Raw genomic sequence first — 22,450 nt, forward strand, 5'->3', positions numbered from 1 at the left:
CTGGCACTTGGGACCTCAGGGGACCCTGCAGCCCCCCTGTGCCCCCTCCCCTCCTCATCCCCAGGCTTTCAGGCCCATGCCCAGGGCACTCACCCCAAAGGAACAGCATCACCATCCCAGCCATCCCAGTGTTGCCAGCCATGTGGACTGGTGTGAGAGTCTGTCTGAAATATCCCTGATCTGCCTCACAATCATCATTGGGGGACCAGTGAAGAAAAGACCCCCCTGTCTAGCCCTGTAGGAGAAAGTCATATGCCAGCCAGGCCCCGAGACCTGAGACCATTGCTAAAGTTTTGTTTTCACAGGGGTATTTACTATGTGCTACACTGAGCTCAACAAGAAGAAAGAAGGACATTCTGACCTTTTGCAACAATAGCTGTGGGATTTTTCTCTTGGCCTGGCTGAACTTCCCCTGAGTTCTGGGTGGTCCTCCTAAGAAGACCCCTCTGGCTCGTTTGCAATCACCGTGACAGACAAACTGAAATGTAAGAAGCCTCTTCACCAGAGAAAAACCGAGACATGAAACCCCTATGTGAGAAGGCCCCCCTCTCATACTTTCCAAGGCCTGGGATTGAAACCCCCAACCCCAGGGAGGTGTGTGGGGGGAGGCAAGCTGACCAAAGCAAGATGGATGTTGCAGGTGGGAGCATTGGACCATGAAGACAATGGCTCTCACCCACTGCAGAGAATATGGACTGTGTGTACCCTTTCCAAATACCATTCTTTTCCCCCAGGATACAATAGACTACCTTTGATTCGGTTTCAAGATCTATTCCCCTCCCCCCATCAAAAAAGGGTATTATTAGAGTGCAGATGGACTGCACCCCTGAGATCTCCCTGGACGTGACCTGGTGAACTCCATCGGCTGGACACTGAAGGACTCCGCAGTACTACGTTTGGTAGCTACATACCTTTTTCTTTTTCCTCCCTCTTTTCCCTTATTTTTCCCTTTCCTCCAATTCCTCCCCAAGGCATTTTCACTGTGGTTATTTCAATAAAGGTGATTTGTTTTGATTATCACTGCAAACCCCCTTCTACCGTGTTGGTTCTTCTTGCACTCTGAGATCACAAACCATCACGAAACCAATCCATGAGGACGGCTTGTGACAACTGGCTGTCACTCGCTGCTGTGGCCACCGCTCCCCTGGCTGGCGGCTCTTCGGATGAAGGGCAAGGAAGCGAGGTCACATCTTGTCCCAACATGGAGGTGGCCCTTGGTGGGGACAGGGTGGCCACAAGCAGGGCACAGGTTGGGGACATGGTGGGAGAGTCTGGGGACCTGGTGGGGGATGGTCTTGGCAGGACTGGGGAGCTCAGGGGATGTGGGGAACCAAGGATGGGTGTCCAGCAGAATGGGGGTCCAGGGGAATTGGGGTTTCCATGCCTGGGGGCATTCAGGGATGGGGGTGCTGTGGGAACATGGTCGCCAGGGATTTGGGGTCATGGTGTGTGAGTGCCAGGGCTGGGGGTGCAGGGGGAAAAGGGGACCCTCGGGAATAGGGGCTCTGGGGGAAGAAGCAGCCCATGGGATGGGATCAAGGCAATGGTGGTGCTGGGCAATGTCAGTCCTGAATTGGGGGTCCCCAGGGAGGAGAGACCAAGGCAATGGGGGTCCCATGGTTGGGTTCCCAGGGGAATGGGGGTGCCAGGGATGGGCAGTGGCTGGGTGGACACGGGGGTCACAGCTCCTTCATGGGGTGCCTCAGATTTTGGGGTGACTCAGAGCCCAGCACAGTCCCCAAACTGGGGCACACCAGGGCTGTCCTGGGAGTCTCTGTGTCCCTGCCCCACTCACCCCTGGGTCAGGTCCCCCCATTTCCTGTCTCAGCCATCCCAGACAACACTTGATGCCCAATTGGTTCAGACAAAATTACACATCCATAGAATAAAAGCAAAAATATTTCCCACACCATTATTTTCCCAATAAAGAACAAACTCAGCAAAAATCAAACTGGCAAGGTATAAAATGCTCTGGTTTGTAGAATCCTTATAACGCTTTCTGTCCCAAAAAGTCCCTCACAATAAAAACACAAACAAATCACAAAGAAGTGAGACTTTTTGGCTCCCTTTAGGAGCCCCTTGGTGCATCCCACAGTAGCATTTTCTTGTGGATAACACAGAGTGTGGAATCTCCCTGAGTGTCCAACAGTTCCATGGGATTGTTCCCTCCCTGCTGGGCAGCAACTCAGCCCCTAAGGAAGCCTTTTCTTGGACCATATTTAAGAGCTCTCCCCATTTTTCTCATTCCTACCCTGAAACTTGATTGACTTCCCTTGGAGGAAGGGGAGAAGCTCTGTCCATGCTTGGGACAGTGCACAGGAATCTGTGGAAATGCCCCTGTGTGCCTCAGGGTCTGATTCCCTGGTAAATCCACTCCAGCCTGCCCTGAATTCCCCTGCCTGGGCACTCCCTGCTCCTGCTGTGACACCCCTGTTCCCCAGCCCCTCGGGTGCAGCCCCTGCTCAATATTTCCACACTTTTCCCTCTCTTCTGGTGTGCACATCCAGAACCCAAACATTCTTTCCATGAGGTTCCAAAGGGCAGGAGGTTTTGTTCAAGAAGGAGGGTCCAGGTCAGCTTGTTGAGTAGATTGGTGTGGGATTTGCAGTTGTTTTGTGGTATTCTCAGTCCCTTGGGGACAGGAACAAATAATCAGTTGCTGCATTTCCGGACTGGTTCCCCCAAAGCTGCCCCTGCAGGGGCAGTTTCCAGCCAGCCCTGCTCTGAAAACCATCAAAGGCCCTCACAGAGCCACTGCTTGAGCTCCCTTTGGGTTTTGTGCTTCTTGCAGGGCTGAGCAAACCACAGGCAGGGCCTTTTTCCACCCACAGAATTCTCACCTCTGCAGCAGCTCTAAAGCTGCCAGAATCAAAGCCAAGGGGGCAGAGGGGACCCTCAGGGCCTGGCTGCCACCTGGGGCTGGGCAGAGCAGGGCTGGGCAATGGCCATCCCTGTGCAGTGGGGCTGGGCCATGGCCGGGCCCCAGTCTTGCATTGACAGGGGTCCCCAGGATGTGCCACCCCTGGGACAGGCACCCGGCCAGGAATGTGCAGGGACATTTCTGGAACTGCCACACCTGGGACAGGACCCCCCCATGCCAGGATGTGTCACTCCCTGGGACAGGATCCCCCCAGGACAGGAGCCTCTGGATGTGCCACCCCAGGACAGAACCCCCCCCTGTTCCCATCTGACTCTCAGCACAAACAGCGTCTTCCTTCTTGTCCAGGAAAAAGAAAGTGAAAGTGTTGAGGGGGCACAGCCCAACACCTCCATCCCCCCCAGCCTCCCCACCATTCCCTGCACCCCCTGCTCCCCATTTTCCTCCTCCCCTGGCTCCCCCCAACCCATTCCCTGCTCAGGTGCTCCCCGGGATTGCTGAGCCAGGAACAGAGGGCAGAGGGCACCTGGCACAAAAGTGAGGAAAATAAGGAAAAAAGAGAAATAAAGAGAGGAAAAAGGCAAGGACATTGGAGGGCACAGAGGCCGAGCTACCCAGGACCCCCATGTGATGCCTGCACAGGAAATGAGCACCCCAGGGGGGGCAGTGCTGGGCCCTGGGTCACTCCAAAATCTGAGGCACCCAGGGAAGGACCTGAGATCCCTGTGTCCATCAAGCCACTGCCCATCCCTGGCACCTCCGTTCCCCTGGTCCCCAACCATGGCACCCCCATTCCGTATGTCCCACCTTGCCTGGGAGCCCCATCCCTGTACTGACATTCCCCAGGATCTCCATGGCCCAGGAACCCATTCCCAAGGAACCCTCTCCTGTTCATTCCAAGCCCTGAAATCTCCCATCCCCCAGGGCCTTCATTCTCTAAGCTCCCCCATTCCCCCATCATCCACATCCAAAGAACCCCCATCCCACAACTCCAAATCCCTGGAGCCCACGTTCCATTAGGATTCCTATCCCTGAGTCTCCCCAGCCCTGGGATCCATATTTCCATGCCCCCCACCCCAATCCTAGGTGACTCCCCCTCTTCAGGACCCCCATTGCTCAGGAACCCCATCCCTGGGACCCCCATTCTCCTGGACACCCATCCCTGGCTCCCCAAACCCACTGAGCCCCCCACTCCTGGGAATTCCATGTCCCACCTTGTCCCACCCAGCCTTGTCCCCAGCCTGTCCCCAGTTTGTGGCCACCCTGCCCCCACCAAGGGCCACCTACACATGGGGACGGACGTGACCTCGCTTCCTTCCCCTTCATCCGAAGAGCCGCCAGCCAGGGGAGCGGTGGCCACAGCAGCGAGTGACAGCCAGTGCACATGGCTGGGGACACCGGGATGGCCGGGAAGGTGGCGCTGCTCCTGTGGGGTGAGTGCCCCGGGCACGGGCCTGACACCCTGGGGATGGGGAGGGGAGGGGGCACAGGGGGGCTGTGGGGTCCTCTGAGGTCTCCAATGCCAGCAGAGCCAGAGCATGAGGTCACCAGAGCCATGGGGTGGATGTGGGGATAGAGGAAGGGGGACAGGAATGTACTGCTGTCCCCTATGGGGACAGTTTGGGGACATCTCCCACACCCTGTGCCCCCAGTGCCTCTGTCCCCATGGTGCCACCCCCACCCAGCCCTGTCCCTTCTCCCTTCCAGCCCAGACCCTCGGCCTCACTGGTGAGTCCTCGGGGGATGCCATGGCCCCACCCCACTGTCCCCAGGTCCACACTGGCCCTGGCAGGCTGGTGTCCCCTGTCACCCACAGGTGCCCAGACCACCCAGCTCCTGGTGGAGCCCCCCTGGAGGCCGGGTGTGCTGTGGGACCAGGTGACCCTGACCTGCCAGGGCTCGGGGACCCCCGGTGCCACAACTTGGTATAAGGACGGGCAGCGCTGGGGGCAGCAGGGACTCGACCACCTGAGTGTCACTGAGAGTGGCACCTACACGTGTGACAGACCTGGCAGTGGGCACAGCCCCCCCGTTAGAGTCTTAGATGGTGAGTGGGGATCTTAAATCATCTGGGTGGCGCTGATAGATCTGGGTGGGCTCCACTCTGTGGGTGGCCTCACATCCCTTGTGTGGTGCCCTGCACACAGGAAAATCCCAGTTCATCCCAGTGCACCCACATGTCCCCAGTGCCATGGGGACCCTCCTTGGACCTGTCTCAAGCCTCTCAGTGAGATGGGACCCTCCTGTCCCACAGATGAGCTGGTGCTGCAGGTGCCAGCACGGGCACTGCTGGAGGGGGACACAGTGACACTGCGCTGCCGGGGCCGGAACGACAACCCGGTCACCAGGGTGCGATTTTACTGGGAGGAGAAGGATCTGTGGGGGTCCCTCAGGAGAACCGAGCTGTCCCTGTCCCCTCTGCAGCTGCACCACAGTGGTCACTACAGCTGCAGTGGCTTTGTGAGGCCCTTACTTTCACGGTCAGCAACAGTGACAGTGACAGTGCACGGTGAGCACCCCCACAGTTGGAATTCTGATCTCCTGACACCTCCAAAGCCCCTTCCCAGCAGACTCAGAGCCACAGTCCTCACCTCCCCTCTCCTTCCCTGAGCTCTTCTCGGTGCTGGTGCTGGAGGCTCCCCCCGTGCCCACCGAGGGGTCCCCCCTGACTCTCAGCTGCCTCAGCACCCCCAGCCCCCTGCAGCCCAGAGCCCCCCTCCTGCATGTGTTCTACCGGGACAGGCAGGTGGTGGGGGGCCCGCAGGGGTCCCTGCAGTTGCTGGTGCCCACCCTGGGGGTCTCCCACTTGGGGAACTACAGCTGCCAGGTGCACTCCAAGGGGGGGTCGTGCAGAAGAGCAGAGCCCGGCTCCGTGTCACGGTGTGCAGTGAGTGCGGGGATGGGCATGGGGAGCCCTCACAGTCTGTTTGGGTCCCCCATCACTTTCTGGGGACCTACATCAGTGCCAGGAGACCCCATCCCTCACTGGGTCCCTTCACCCCTCCCTAGGTCCCCTCACCCCTCTCTGAATTCCAATCCATTCCCCAGGTCTCACCATCCCCTCCCTTGGGTCCCTGTACCCTCCCTGGTGTCAGCCCCCTCCCTCACCAGGTGTCCCTTCCCTGACCCCCCATCCTTCCTTGGAGTCCCTTTCAAGACCCCCCAGTCTCTTTGCAGCCTCTCCCTCACTGGGATCCCTCTTCCCCTCCCTTACCCCCCAGGTCCCTCACTGTCCCCTTCTGTAACCCCCTCCCACAGGGGTCCCGCTCTCGGGGGTGTCCCTGTCAGCACAGCCCCCCAGGGGACAGGTGGCACTCGGGGACTGCCTGGTGCTGAGCTGCACGGTGGCTGTAGGGACAGGTCCCCTGTCCTTCTCCTGGCACCGGAAGGGCTCAGGGGCACTGCTGGGCACCGGCCCCCACCTGGAGCTGCACCACATTGGGGACAATGACAGCGGCCAGTACCGGTGCTGGGTCAGCAATGGGGACAGTGTGGCCGAGAATGACCCCCTGAATGTCACCGTCCTGGGTGAGCAGGACCCTCGGGCTGGGGGTGACCCAACCGCAGCACCCCCATCCCACCTCACCCAGTGCCAGCCTTCTTTATGTCCCCACAGTGCCCGTAGCCAATGCCACCATCACCCCCGGTCCCCCGTCACACCAGGTGCATGTAGGTGACAACGTGACCCTGCGCTGCTCAGTGCAGGTGGGCTCAGCCCCTGTCACCTTCACCTGGCTGCACAATGGGCAGGAGGTGGCCCAGGGTCCCCTCCTGGAGCTCAGGGACATCGATGTGGGACATTCGGGCACCTACCAGTGCGTGGCCACCAACCAGCTGGGACAGGACGGGCACCGCGTGTTCCGGGCACTCAGCCCAGAGGTGGCCCTGGAGGTGACACCTGGCTCACCCTGGGTCACAGGTGGGGTCACACGGGGTCACTGGGGTGTTCAGGACCCCGGGGTGATGGGTGATCCTGATGTGTCCCCTCTGTCCCCAGCAGTGGCTGTGAATGTCGGCAGGACCCTCCTGTTCCTTCTCCTGCTCCTGGCTGTCATCGGGGGCTGTCACTGGTGGCACCACCGGGGTGGGTGACAATGGGGGGGATGGGGGTCCTGGAGTGAGGGGAAGCCCCAGAGTGGGGGCAGAGATTGGCAGCACCCAGGGCCCCTAAACTGGGGGACACTGAGCCTGCAGTGACCTCAGCTGGGGGTCCTGAGTGATTTGGGGGCAATTTGGAGGGTCTTGGTTGGGCTCCAGGGTTATCCCTTGGCAGGCTTTGAGGAACATTGGGGTGGCACTGGAGCTACTGGAGGGTTTGGGAAGCACCTGGAAGGCTGTACAGGAATGTTGGGGGATCTTTTGGAGGTCCTGAGGGAGTTTGGGGGTTCCCCTCCCTGCCAGGCTTGGGGTTCTGGGGACTCAGAGGGTTAGGGGCACCGCGGGGGGGGAGGGTTGGGGCCCTGCATTGATGCAGAAGTTCTGGGGGGTTCAGGGATGTTCAGCGTGTCCGGGGGGAAATCAGGGGTCCATTGGGAATCAGGGCTGCAGTGGGGATTTGGGGGTCCCGTGGGTGGTTGTAGTTGCTGAGGTCCCGGGAAGGTTCAGGGGTTCCGGTGTCCCCACAGTCACCCCCTCCCCTTTCCTTTGCAGCTGCCAGGAAGCTCCAGGACAGGTGAATGGGGGGCTCGGGCCTGGACTCCCATTTCCGCCTCCCCAGACACCACCCAGACCACCTTTATCCCCACAAGACGCCCCGGAGGAGGGGGATGTGATGGACCCCAACGTCATGGGCACTGAATGGGCAGTGGGAGAATTCCAGGGTAGGACAGGGACATGTCACCCACAGGTGTCACCCCCCAACCAGGTCCCCACAGCCGGTGTCACTCTCAGGGCCCCCACGGGTGTCCCCCAGCCCTGCCCCACCTCGGGATGCACAAGTGACCAACACGGAGCTGTTGCGACCCCACAAGGGACAGCGGGACCCCTGTGACTACGATGATGTGCTGTGACACTGGGGACACTGGGGGCATCGATTCCCCTCAGGGCTCTTTTCTTCCTCTTCACAGCACCCCATGGGACTCCTCCTTCCCCCTCCCAAAGCCAGGGGGGCACATGATGTTTTTCACTCTTATTGTACCCAAAATGCAGTTTTTTGGTTAAACTGTGTGAGAAACAAGGCTCACCAGCTAAAATTTTTAAATGTTTAATAATGGATAAAAGAGACAGTAAACAGCCTGCTGGCTGCTTGGCAACTGCCAGAGGCCTACAGTTAACTACAACAATTCTTCTTACATACCTTTTCATTGTATTGGTTTAATACATACTCAGGAGGGTTATACATATTCAAACATTCTTTCCAGTTCACATGTTCTGGGAATTCTTTTGCTTGGTTTAACCCTTGATTCATTTTCATAAAGTATATGCCATACTGCAGATTAAATTTATATATTTTATGTCCTTACAAGGCCCCCCTGTTCTGTGGTTTGACAGTACTTGATAACTGAAGGGTGAGTGGTAAATTCCTCTTTGCATTCTCTTTTTTGATGTTTATTTACTCACTACTTTTCAATGTGTTCTTCTCATACAGATAAGATACTCCACTAGTACATTAAATCAACATTAGCTATTTCACAAAATTATCTGAGTTTTTCTCACCATTATCACTTAGTTACACAAATAAAGGCATTAGCTACTTCTGCAACAGTTAATGTTGTAATACACAGCACATTGTCTCTATCTTGATCTTTTGGGAGAGCCTAAACTATATTTTTCACACTAAATATATTCACACTAAATATATATTCTACACAGGGATTAGGGTAAAAGGCTGACATATAGTAGTGTATGAAAAGCAGTTAAAAAATGATTACAAACTGTATTGTATCAAAATAATTTGCAAAAACCAATACAATAGAGAAAGCCAATGACTACACAGTTATTCATAACAGGGAGAAGGGGTATTGAAGGGTTTATTTGACTTCTCCTGATCCTACTCTGATTTTGTCAGCAATATATTCAATTCATATCTCTAAATCCCAGGCAGCTTGGCCCGTTGTCACGATCTGGAGATCTCAGAGGCACAGTTCATCTGGACCCCAATTATACTCTTTTTCGTTGGGGCAGGGGGGAATAAATTTTGCAACCGAAACAAAGGTCTTCGGGGGGGGAAAATAGAAAGGGGGGTACACAGAGTCCAAGCTAGGCAGCAGGTGAGAACCATTGTTTTGTTGGTCCAGTGGTCACAACCTGCAGGCAAGCATCTCACTTTGGTCAGCTTGCCTCCCCCCACACACCTCCCCGGGGTTGGGGGTTTCAGTCCCAGTCCTTGGAAGGAGGAGAGGGGGACTTTTCACAAAGGGGTTTCATGTCTCAGTCCTTGATGGAAAGGCTTCTTACATCTCAGTCTGTCTGTCACGGTGGTTGTAAAACTGGTGAGGGTCTTCTGCAGGGGACCACCCAGAACTCAGGAAAAGTCCAGCCAGGCCGAGAGGTGGGACAGCTCCCAAGGCTATTGTTGCAAAAAGGGCATGGTGCCCCCTTCTTAGCATACAGCAAACAACACCTGTGAAAATAATAACTTAGCAATGCTCTCAGATCTCAGGGCCTTGTTGGCATGTGACTTTCTCCTTCAGAGCCAGAGATTCTAGACAGGGGGGGTTTTCTCTTCAGTGGTCCCCAAATGATGATCGTGCGGCAGATGAGGGAAAATTTGGACTGACTCTCACACCCGTGACAGGATATGATGAGTGATCTCTCCCAGTCCTTGTCTCAACCCAGGAACCATTCATTAAATTCTCTCCCCCCATCCAAGTGCGGAGGGCAGTGAGAGAGTGGCTGTGGTGGGTGAGGGGCATCCGGGCACTGTCCATCCACGGCAAGGCAGGAAGGAGGAGGAGGGTCCAGGTTAGGTTATTGAGCAGATTGGTGTGGGATTTGCAGCAGTTCTGGGGCTCTCTCAGTCCCTTGGGGACAGGGACAATGTGTTCAATTGCTGCATGCTGGACTGGTTGCCCCACAGCTGCCCCGGCAGGGGCAGTTTCCAGCCAGCCCTGCTCTGAAAACCATCAAAGGCCCTCACAGAGCCACTGCTTGAGCTCTCTTTGGGTTTTGTGCTTCTTGCAGGGCTGAGCAAACCACAGCCAGGCCTTCTTCCACCCACAGAATTCTCACCTCTGCAGCAGCTCTAAAGCTGCCAGAATCAAAGCCAAGGGGGCAGGGGGGACCCTCAGGTGCTGGCTGCCACCTGGGGCTGGGCAGAGCAGGGCTGGGCAATGGCCATCCCTGTGCAGTGGGGCTGGGCCATGGCCGGGCCCCAGCCTTGCATTGACAGGGGTGCCCAGGATGTGCCACCCCTGGGACAGGCACCCGGCCAGGAATGTGCAGGGACATTTCTGGAACTGCCACACCTGGGACAGGAGCCCCCATGCCAGGATGTGTCACCCACTGGGACAGGATCCCCCCAGGACAGGAGCCTCTGGATGAGCCCCCCCAGGACAGAACCCCCCCCTTTCCCATCTGACTCAGCACAAACGGCCTCTTCCTTCTTGTCCAGGAAAGTGAAAGTGTTGAGGGGGCACAGCCCAACACCTCCATCCCCCACAGCCGCTCCACCATTCCCTGCACACCCCACACCCCAATTTTCCCCTCCCCTGGCTCCCCCCAACCAGTTCTCTGCTCAGGTGCTCCCCGGGATTTCTGAGTCAGGAACAGGGACTGAGGGGACCTGGCAGAAAAGTGAGGAAAATAAGGAAAAATAGAAATAAATAGAGGAAAAACTCAAGGGCAGGGGAGGTCACAGGAGCAGAGCTACCGAAGACAGCCATGTGATGCCTGCAGAGCAAACAAGCACCCTAGGCTGGCTTTTCTGGGCCCTGGGTCACTCCAAAATCTGAGGAACCCCAGGAAGGAGCTGAGAGCCCCGTGCCCGCCCAGCCACTGTCCATCTCTGGAAGACACATTCCCCTGGCACTCCCATTCCCCTGGGACCCCCACGGATCTCTCCTCCCTGGGGACCTGCATCCCAGGACTGCTGTGGCCCAGCACGACCATTGCCTTGATCCCATCCCATGGGCAGCCTCTTCCCCCAGAACCCCTATTCCCGAGGGTCCCCTTTTCCTCCTGCATCCCCAACCCTGGCACCCACATGCCATGAACCCAAATCCCTGGGGACCATGTTCCCACAGCACCCCCATCCCTGAATCCCCCCAGGCATAGAGGTCACAATTCCCCTGGACCCCCATTCTCCTGGACACCCATCCTTGGTTCCCCACATCCCATGAGCCCCCCACTCCTGGCAACACCATCCCAAACCATGTCCCCAGACTGTCCCATAACATCCCCAGCCTGTGCCCTGCTTGTGGCCACCCCGCCCCTCCCTATGGCCACCTACACGTGGGGATGGACGTGACCTCGCTTCCTTCCCCTTCATCCCAAGAGCCGCCAGCCAGGGGAGCGGTGGCCACAGCAGCGAGTGACAGCCAGTGCACATGGCTGGGGACACCGGGATGGCCGGGAAGGTGGCGCTGCTCCTGTGGGGTGAGTGCCCCGGGAACGGGCCTGACACCCCGGGGATGGGGAGCGGAGGGGGCACAGGGGGGCTGTGGTGTCCCCTGAGGTCCCCAATTCCAGCAGTGCCAGTCCATGTTACCGACAGTGGACCTTGGTGGTGATAGTAGAGCCCTGGAAAATGTTAAAAATAGTCTTTGAAAATATTAGGCCTTGTATTTTCTCAGATCACTGCACCTGTGTAAGCAGTATGATAAATGATATAATTGTTAGATGTGATGATTGTTTAGTAGTTAAATGTAATTATTTTATAACCATAAGAAGAATCGTGAGAAACTATGTTGGAAATTTAAAGGGGGCTATGTTTAGCTGAAATCTGTGTATACAATAGAACAATATAAGTTTGATAATTATCATGAAAGTTATATAACGATAGAGTATAAAACACATTCACCTTGAATGTATGGTCGGAATCAGATTTGGGTGGAAATCACCCCAATTGCCAGAGCTCTTCAATAAAAAGCACCACATATAATCGCTTCTGTGATTATGTGTTTTTGAACGCTAACATTTTGGCGACCCAGATGGGACCCTGTGGGTGCTGCTGAAGTGAGTTTCGCGACTCGACCACGCTCCAGCCGGCACCGAGGGATTCTCGGGGAGCTCGATTGGCCGCGACCGCTTCTGCCGCTCGCAACGTCCCCGGAAGAAAGGTAAGGTGCTTTTTACTTTGGGTGCCTGCCAATAAGACGCAGTGAAAGCTATGCTTGGTTGGGCTAAAGGAATTCCTGTTGGTACAAGCCTAGGCGCCGTTCCATAGGACAATCGCGAAAGAGTTGCGGGTTCGGCAATTTGTGGTATATTTGGAATGGAGAAACTGAAAGGGATTTTGGGCGGCAACACCTCTATCCCGCAAAGTTCTCCTTTGGGGTGCTTATTAGCACATTGGAAACAGGGTAATTTTGGGGAAGAACTACGTAAAGCTAAGTTGATTGATTATTGTAATACATGATGGCCAGAATATGCCTTGGAGAATGGTGAAAAATGGCCAAAATACGGTACTCTGCAATATAACACTATTTCACAGTTAATGTCATTTTATAAACAAGAAGGAAAATGGGATGAGGTTCCGTATGTTGATTTGTTTTTCTCTTTATGGGGGAAAGCCAGAATGGCAGGATGAATGTGGATTAATGATGGTTAAAACATCTGCAAGCAATAAGTGTGGGGTTTGTGAGGAACATTGTTTAGAACACTTGGCGTTGAAAGAAAGCCTGAGTAGGGAAAATTATAAAGATATTGATTTACAGGTAGCTCCAATAGGAACAAGAGAACCTAATCCTATCCCACCTGTTCCATCTGTCCCTATCCCACTTCCTGCTCCTACCCCACCTAGTCCTGAACCTGTCTCGTCTAGTACACCTTTCCCTCTTTATCCCCCTCTCCCATCGTCACCTGATCCCTCTTCCTCGGAAGATGAGCAAAACCTAACTGTGGTAGAAAGGAGAGAGAGAGAAACAATGACCCCAGTAGCCCACAGAACCAGGAGTTGGTCTAACCTTGCCCCAGTTATGGATAGAAAAGACATAGGCAGACAAAACCGACTGTAATTGCCCCCCCCGCGACAAGGTGTAGGAGTGGAAGGGCCAGTATTTGTAAAAGTGCCTTTCTCTCCTGCAGATTTAGTTATTTGGAAACAATCAGCAGAACTTATAGAGAAAATCCTGATAAAATGGCATGAGTATTAAAAATGGTTATAAAAACTCAAAATCCTGAGTTTTGATGACATACAATAATATGTATATATATTATATATTATATATTATATATTATATATTATATATTATATATTATATATTATATATATATATATTAATATATCTAATATATATCTAAATATAGTATATTGCTATATCTAATATATTAATATTAGATACTTTGATGGATTCTACTGAGAAAGAGATGGTACTTAAGGCAGCCAAAGAAAGGGTAAGAGAGGACATCAGAAACGGACTCGTAACAGGGAATTTAGATGAGAATTTCCCAATTGGGGATCCAAATTGGGACCCTAATTTATTTTGCGATATGGGGAGACTATGGAAATATCAAGAGTGGATCCAAATAGGAGTTCAGAATGCTGTGCCCAAAACTATAAATTGGTCTAAACTATATGAAGTTCAGCAGGAAAAGACAATGTCCAGACTTGAACAACCAGTTTCACCAGGGCAATCAGTTCCAGCAGGTTACCAAGGGGATGGTTTTGGGGAGTATACCAGCTGACTAGACATAGAGCCAGTAGAACAAGTTAAGGAACCTGTTATAAATATACAATTAAGACATAAAGATGTCAAATTTTTAATAGATACAAGAGCTACTTACTCGGTATTGAATGATTTGCAAGGACAAATTGGGGACAAGGAAACAACAATAGTCGGCGCTACAGGGAAAGAGGAAAAACGGCCATTCTTGCAACCCCTAGATTTGTGTTTTGGGAACAAAGTTATAACACACTAATTCCTATATGCACCTGAGTGTCCAATTCCAGTTTTAAATAACAAAGGACATTTATCCAGTGGTAACAAAGCCTTACACGTTGCTAACATCCGTAAAGGAGATATATAAATGGTTTTCTGTAATTGATTTAAAAGATGCCTTTTTCTGCATCCCCCTTGACAACGAAAGTACGAAACTGTTTGCCTGTGAGTGGAAAACCCAGGGAATGGGAGAAAGGCCCAGCTCACCTAGACACGATATAAGAACTCACCGACCCTATTTGGAAACCAACTGGCAAAGGAGCCTGAACAAGTGGCAATCATACACTGTAAAGCACAGCAATCAGGAAACTCAAAAATCTGTGAGGGAAATTGAACGGCAGACTGGGCAGCCCGACAAGTTGCTCGAGAGGTGCAAACAACAATGGCATTGATACCTGTAAAGCTTAATGTATCCCAATTCAATTTGCCTCCAAAACCAAAATATTCAGTAGAAGATGAGAGACTGGCACGTTTGCTAAATGCACAAAAGAATTCAGAGGGATGGTATGTGACTGCACAAGGACAAATAGTGGTACCCCCCTTGATAATGAGAGAAGTTCTACAAATTAAACATAATGAATGTCACTGGGGAGCAGAGGCATTGGTAAAATTGCTAAAGCAGAGTTTAATTTCAGTACAGATGTTAACAATGGCAAAATCAGTGTTGTCAAAATGTGATATCTGCTTGAAAAACAACCCAGTGGCTAGGCGACAAGCACAGCTAGGAAGAATTCGGATAGGAATAGAGCCAGGAGACTATTGGCAGGTAGATTTTGTAGAACTGCCAAGAACTCGAGGATACAAATACCTGTTAGTGGGGGTTGACACATTCTCTGGGTGGCCAGAAGCCCTTCCCTGTCGCACAAACCAAGCAAAGGAAACAGTTAAGTGGTTACTACAGGAGATTATTCCCAGGTTCGGGGTACCCCTAGGGGTATCATCAGATAGGGGGCCCCATTTCATAGCTACAGTAGTAAGAGAGGTAAGTAGATTGCTGGGGATAACCTGGGACCTCCACACACCGTGGAGACCCCAGTTGAGTGGACAGGTAGAGAGGATGAATCAGACACTAAAAAGGCAAATCAGTAAAATATGCCAAGAAGCCAAATTGCAGTGGCCCCAGGCTTTGCCAATAGCACTGTTGAGGATTCGGATAAAGCCTAGGAGTGGGATGTCAGTCAGTCCTTATGAGATATTGTATGGAAAACCATATGAATCTCCTGAGCCTAAGTACACATCACAGGAAAACAGGAAGTGTATAATTATGTCCTGTCTCTCGGAACAGCTTTAGCTCGGCTCTGGAGCATCCTCGTGTGGAATAGACCGCTGACTCTCGAGAACCCAGTTCATAACATACATCCAGGAGACGAGGTGTACATCAAGAACTGGAACAAAGAACCGCTGAAAGAAAAGTGGAGTGGACCCCATCAGGTACTACTGACCACCTTTACAGCAGTCAAAGTAGCCGGCGTGGACCCCTGGATTCATTACACCCGAGTGAAGAAAATCCATCCTGGATCACGGACTGTGTAAACTGTGGAACCAACAAGGCTGCAGATAAGATGTGTTTAATTACTTTGAGAATGCTATCAGTAATTGTGCTAACGTTATGGTCATTAATGTCTTTGGGATGTGGAATGCAAAATGATCAACTAACTACTCTTCATTCTAGAATGAAGAGAGAGGTACAAACAGAAACACAGGTGATAAAGGTTTCTAATGCAGTTCGGGCTGAGAATGTAATGATTGAATTAGTCAAAGATTTTGCCAAAATGCAAAACACCAGTAGAATAACTGCCTGTCTGCCAATACCAAAGGCAGCAGGAGATCCGGTAAATTGGGGAATCATAACATCAAAATTACCTGAAATACAAAAGAACAAAACAATTACATGTAAACAGGTACCCGAATCGAGGCAAGTAATCAAGGAAACTTGTGAGAAAATAGGAATATGGATGAGACCCATGGACCAGAAAGACTGTATTCTAAGTGATGGCATACTAGGGACCCCTGTGGGAGAATCAGGAGGCATCACACAATGGCAATGCTATTTACCACACTATAAAAAGATTATAGAAAATGTTACAGAAACCACTCTGGTATGGAAGTGTGAGGCCAAGGATCAGAAAAATCAGATAGAGCCTTGGGACACTGCATGGTCTGTGAGTATTCTTCAAAGATTCCAATATATAGCAAACACCCCTTGGTGTATTAAGTGGGAAGGCCCCAAGAATGAAACAGATCCAGCAATAATAAACACTGCCACCAGCAGCAGAACGAGGGCAGACAAAGTAAGTTGGTGGGCATGTAATAAAACATATGACTGCACTTCGGATGATGTAGAGATAAAACAGATACCACCCCTGGCAATAGCCCTACAAATTGGTTGTGCTTGCAGAGGGATCAAACATAAACAAGGCAGAGTGAATTATAAAGCAGTCATAGGATGTACCAGAATTACAATCCGAGGTCCAGGACAATTTGTATGGGCAGCAAACTATGGTACCTGGACAACACATCTGCCTGTAGACAGGAAAGTAAAGGAAATTACTTTGGGCCTTCCAACCTTATGTCCAATTTGGAAAAAGTCCCCATTTAACGGAAAACATGAACTTCTGCAGATAAGAGCAAGACGGGAAGTTCAAGACAATGAAAATCCAGATGACACTTGGCAAGAACCCTCTAGTGGAGTGAAATTTGGGTGGGCCCTAGAGTCATTACTTGGTCCTATAGCAAACTATCAGAGTAGGGAGATGCTGTACAAACTTACAGGTCAGGTAGATAGACTGGCAAGAGTCACCCAGGAAGGATTTAAAGAATTAAACATACAATTACAAGCCACCATAAAAATGATTTTACAAAATCGATTAGCCTTAGATTTGTTACTCCTGAAAGAGCGTGGAGTATGTGGATTTTTAAAGGGACAAGTTGATCATTGCTGCGTTCATATCCCAAATGTAACTGCAGATGTAGAATATGACATCAATCAGTTGAAACAAATAGAGCATGAAGCACAAGAAGAGCAAAAGGACTTGACTACAAGCTGGCTAGGAAAAATCTTTAAAGGGTTAGGATGGAATGTGAGTTCATGGGTTAAATCTATCATTGAGAGTGCGATAATCCTACTAATTGTATTCTTAGCAATTTGGTTAGTATACAGCATCTTAAAGGGAGAGATACAGAAGAAGACGTCCTGGAACCAGAAAATAATAAAGGCACTGACTCGAGATCCACGCCCACCATCTACTGGTTCTCCAGTTCGTGAGAGCATCCACATCAACCCTGGGTTTGAAGAACATCAAGCAAAAATTGAAGAATAAAGGACTGTATCAAGTGAAAACAATTACACCTATAGTGAAGTGAAAATGCTTTCAAAAGGGGGAATGATAGTGGAGCCCTGGAAAATGTTAAACATAGTCTTTGAAAATATTAGGCCTTGTATTTTCTCAGATCACTGCACCTGTGTAAGCAGTATGATAAATGATATAATTGTTAGATGTGATGATTGTTTAGTAGTTAAATGTAATTATTTTATAACCATAAGAAGAATCGTGAGAAACTATGTTGGAAATTTAAAGGGGGCTATGTTTAGCTGAAATCTGTGTATACAATAGAACAATATAAGTTTGATAATTATCATGAAAGTTATATAACGATAGAGTATAAAACACATTCACCTTGAATGTATGGTCGGAATCAGATTTGGGTGGAAATCACCCCAATTCCCAGAGCTCTTCAATAAAAAGCACCGCATATAATCGCTTCTGTGATTATGTGTTTTTGAACGCTAACAGTGGGACTGGGGATGTAGGGTGGCTTTGGGGACAGGAACAGGGGCAGGAATTTGGGGATGGGGATGTGGGGACAGGAATGTGGGGACTGGCACCTTTGGACTCAGGTAGCTCTGGGCAAAGGGATAAGGGAACTGGGATGCAGGGACAGAAGGGGACAAGAACGGTGAGGATGTGGCCATGGGGATGGGATCATGAGCTGGTGGGTGTGACCTGGGCCAGCATGGGCTGTGTCTGTGGTGTCCTTGTGCCTGGGGCATCCACAATGTTCTGGGTCCCCATGTTCTGCCTCAGCCCAGGGTGGCCTTGGTTGGAGCGGTGTGGCCGGTGGAAAGATACGCCCAGGCTAGGAATGACCAGCCCGTCTCCAGCCAAGGGGGCACTTCCCCAACACGAAGTCGAGTAATGTGCCTAAGGCTTTAATCTGCCTTACGGACGTTGGTCGCTATGATACTCTGAGCCGCAGGATTGAAGAGGCGTCTCTCAGTTTCTTCGGGGTATAAGGGTTTATTGGGTCAGGGGGGTAACTGGGAGTGAAGGAGAAGAGAGCTGAGAGCCCCGAGGTGGGCAAAAACCCCGGGTTTTAAAGAGGATGGGAGGGGTGAAGGATGACAAATCAGAAGAGGGAAGGAAAAGATACATTGGGGATTGACACGACAACAGAACCAATCTCGTACAACCGAGGGAGGGGCCCCGGCCCCTGAGCCAATCACCCGACACCCTGGCCAGAAGCTTCTGGAAAAGGAGGAAGGGGTGCCGAGTGACAGGCAGGCAGCCAGGGGTGGGGAACAAAAATGATACATTCAACAACCATAGTAACTGGGGAGGGGTTTAGGGATTGACAGATAACTGGGAATAGGGCAGGACCTTTTAACATGAACAATGGGGGAACAGAACAGACACAACACAAACCACAACACTCGGTGTCCCTGTTCCCAAGGTATCCGTGCTGCAGGGATGTGGTGCACGGGTGGTTGTGACACAGACATGTCCTCCTGCCTCTCCAAATCTTTTGGGGACCACCCAGACACACTTTCCCACAAGAACTGCTTCCGGGCATAGGGCCCAGAGCTGGCCCTGGAGGTGACACCTGGCTCACCCTGGGTCAAGGTAGGGTCACATAGGTAGGGTCACATAGGTGGGGTCACCAGGGAGTGCAGGACCCCTGGGGTTCAAGGTAACCCTCATGGGTCCCCCTTTGTTTCTTGCAGTGGCCGCAGGGGTCAGTGGGGCCCTTTAGTTCCTGCTCCTGCTCGTGGGTGTCATTGTGGCCTGGCACCGGTGGCACCGTGTGGGTGGGTGACAATAGGGGGACAGGGAACCCAGGGAGCTGTAGAGGCCCCAAGAGTTGGGGAGCGATAGGACAGGACCCACAGCCCCAGAATTGTGACCTAGTCTGGGGATCCTGCAGGGTTTGGGGAGGTGCTGGAAAGTCCTGCAGGGATGTTGAGGGTTCTTTCAGGGGCCCTTGGGCGTTTACGGGGGTCTCTGTCCCTGCCGGGCTTTGGGTTTTTGAGGCTGAGGTCGTAAGGGGCACTGGGGAGTTTCATGAATTCTGCGGGGCTCTGGAGAGTCTTTGGGGTCCTGTGGGGAACTGAGGGTCCCGTGGGAGCTCAGGATTCCTGAGAGGTTTCAGGGTCCTGGGACCCCACAGTCACCCCTCTCTTCTTTCTTTTGCAGCTGCCAGGAAGCAGCGGGAAAGGTGAGTGGGGGGCTCAAACCACACTCTCCCCTTTTTACCCCAACCCCCAAAGATCTCCCATTCCCTCCCCCACATCCCCTTTATTCCCTCAGGGCCCCCCCGGATCCCCCGGCCCCCCCAGAGGAGGGGGAGGTGCTGTACACCCACGTCGTGGTCACCAAGAGGGCAGGGGGTGAGTACGGGGGGGACACACGCAGAGGGACACATCACCCACCAGTGTCACCCCACCCAGATCCCACAGCCCGTGTCTCTCGCAGCGTCCCCCCGTGCCACCACCCTCCAGGATCCGCAGGTGACCTACACGGAGCTGCGGGGACCCCAGGGGCGACCACGGGAACCCGGTGACATCTACGGGAATGTGCTGTGACACTGGGGGGAACTGGGGGCACTGGGGGTCCCCACCCATGGGCACCCACTCGTGTCTGTGCTGCCACTAAAAACTGCCCCAATCCCTCCCCGTGGGGGCACAAAGATCCCAAAAGAGGTAAAATATGAACAATTTCCTGAAACAGCAATGAGAGAGAATTAAACCAACAGAAACAGCAACAAGGTTCAGTGTCCAAAGGATCACAGAAGGAACAATTTCCAGAGAAAGCCCCCAATAAGGAACAAACCCCAGACATTTCCCCCAGCAGGTTTCTTCCACCACAGGAATCTTGCAGGGCCCTGGACCTTCCTTGCTCTGATGGCCAAAGCAGCCTTCAGGAGGCTCTGGATTCTCTTCTCCCCTGTCCCAAACCCTCCTCTTCCCTGTTCCCCCCACGAGGATGTCACAAAGGTCCTGTGGGGATTCTGGAGCCGCCTCCTTTCTCAGGGCAGTCGGGATCAGGCCATGGCACAGGGTGGGGTGTCAGAGACAGGAAAAGTTTGATGTCTGGAGATATTTTGGAACATCTGTGTGTGGCCCGGTGTCTCGGTCTCTCTGCAAGCCTCTCAAAGCCCCTGGGCCAGTCCTGAGTCGGCAGACACTGGGGGGAGCAGCCCCAACACGGCCGACAGCAGGGAGACACTCTCTGTGCCCCGAGGGTGCTGAGGGCACTTAGGCTGGTTGCCTTCGCTGCAGCAGAGACAGCAGAGACATCGGTAGAAGAGAAAGGGCCGACTCCCAGCAGTGGTGAATCCAAGGTTTTATTAGGAGTCCCTAAGGAGCCCCTGCACCTCAGGGGGCCTCCTGCCGAGAGCCCCGGGGGATGTCCCAAGGTTACATTTAAAGGGAGGTGGAAACCAAAAGTAGGTAACATTTTACCAACCAATAGGTATCTCTGGGGGATGGGTGCTGGGGGATAGACATATAAAACAGCGTATGGGGCAGGACTTGGGGGGCTGACCCCTGGCCTCTGGCTAATCACTCGACGACTTGGACCGAAACTTCTGGATAGGGGGGATGGGATGCTGAGTGATTGACAGAGAGCCAGGGTGGGGGTTTTGGGGATGATCTCATCCTGGGAGAGGGATAACACAGGTAGAGGGAGGGGGGTACAGTCTGGGATAAACCATTTGGGAAAAATATGGGAATACAAAACAAACTACTTCAAAGTATTACAAAATATAAAAACACACTACAACATCTCCCTCTTTTCGTTTAAATAAAAAAGGAAAAGGCACCTAAACATTAAATTTCAGCTCGGAGTGATATCAAGCATCAGCAAACCAAGGCTGTTTTGTAAATTCTGCAGAGGTTTCTGTCTCTTCCTCAGAGGAGGTGGGAACAGTCACCTGATTGATCTCTAAAGGGGAAATAGCTTTCGATATCAGTTTGGTCACAATGCTCTTGATGATCCCAAAACTGATCAAAATAACAAGAAGAACAAACAAAACTAAAAATACAAATTTCAATATGGATTTGACCCAGCCCGAGAGTCCTCATCCTTGAAAAAGTCCGTCCATCCAGTCTGCTGTTTCTTGCTTGATGTCTTGGACCATTTGTTGCATCTTTCTGATGATTTTGTGGACATCTTCAGCCTTGGATGACAGATTCAGGCAACAGAGACCTTCAAACTCCTCACAACGATGATTATGTAGCAAGAGAAGAAAATCAATTGCAGCACGATTTTGTAGGGTGGCTTGCCTTGTTGTTTCATCATCTGCCAGGAGGTCTGAAAGTGCAGCTGATGTAATATTGGCCTGTTTAGCAACCCAACACTCTAGCTGTGATAATTCACCTAGAGCTTTAGCTGCAGACACCCATGGCAAAAACACGGTGATCGCAACCCCTTTTGGTTTGGACCAACGTACAATTTCAGAATCGCAATTTGGGTCCAGATTCCTTAAATCTCTCTTTTTGCGGGCCGAATCGCGGGCCCTGGTTTTGGTTCGCCAATCCATGATTTGGGTTTTATTGGGTGTAAACAGGCTCAGCTTTCCAATGGTGCATGGACCTCCGATTAGACGAGAGGGGATGCCTGCCCATGCCCTGTCACCACAAATGAGGAAAAACCCTTTAGGGAGGGCACGGGGCTTATTATCAGGGGTAGAAGGCATTCCTACTTGGGAAATTTTCTTACACCAAATTTTTGCTGTATAATTCACTTTAAACTGTTTAACTTCATGGTACAAATCTACTTGATCTTTTGGTGTAAACGTAAACTGAACACAATAAAATGCTTTTGCAGAACCAAGGAGTTCAAATTCTTGGGGTTCTTTTTCTGATACTGCTTGTCTATCAATTAATTTTGCCCAAGGGGATAACGGATTATATACTGGAAGAAGGGGAGCAGCTAACGTTGGCAGAAATTCATCATATTTAGATGGGATCCCCACAAGGCAAGTGGACATCGGGTCAGACACAGAAGAGGCTGACAAACAAATGTGGTCTTGGTTGAGGACTCTGGCGAGGGTGGTCCATACATTTGCCTGAGGCTGCGGAACGATCCACATCTGACTTGGATGGATGGCTGTCAACAGAAGCAATGGAAGGATGGGGCTCATTCTGATGACACCAGGGCTGAGTTCAGATCAAAGGAAAACACTAAAACTGAAAATAAAAAATGTTAGGAATAAGGTCCAGGTAACAACAATTTAAAGAGTCTGACGGCGCTTC

The 22,450-nt window shown here is 51.7% G+C and overlaps 1 protein-coding gene across 1 annotated transcript in view; it reads left to right on the top strand.

Annotated features, from left to right (window-relative positions):
- The window catches only part of LOC139604570 (Fc receptor-like protein 2), a 43,272-nt gene extending 23,495 nt beyond the window's left edge, over nt 1–19,777 (top strand). The window contains exons 7-11 of the mRNA XM_071455696.1: nt 6,137–6,406; nt 6,495–6,797; nt 19,389–19,410; nt 19,503–19,582; nt 19,668–19,777. Coding sequence (XP_071311797.1) covers nt 6,137–6,406; nt 6,495–6,797; nt 19,389–19,410; nt 19,503–19,582; nt 19,668–19,777 — 785 coding nt within the window. The remainder of the gene's footprint in view (nt 1–6,136; nt 6,407–6,494; nt 6,798–19,388; nt 19,411–19,502; nt 19,583–19,667) is intronic.
- Nucleotides 19,778–22,450: the final 2,673 nt, after the last annotated feature.

The sequence above is a fragment of the Agelaius tricolor genome, unplaced genomic scaffold (assembly GCF_023055355.1).
Source record: "Agelaius tricolor isolate 1412-34295 unplaced genomic scaffold, bAgeTri1.0.p SCAF_52, whole genome shotgun sequence".
Classification (NCBI taxonomy): domain Eukaryota; kingdom Metazoa; phylum Chordata; class Aves; order Passeriformes; family Icteridae; genus Agelaius; species Agelaius tricolor.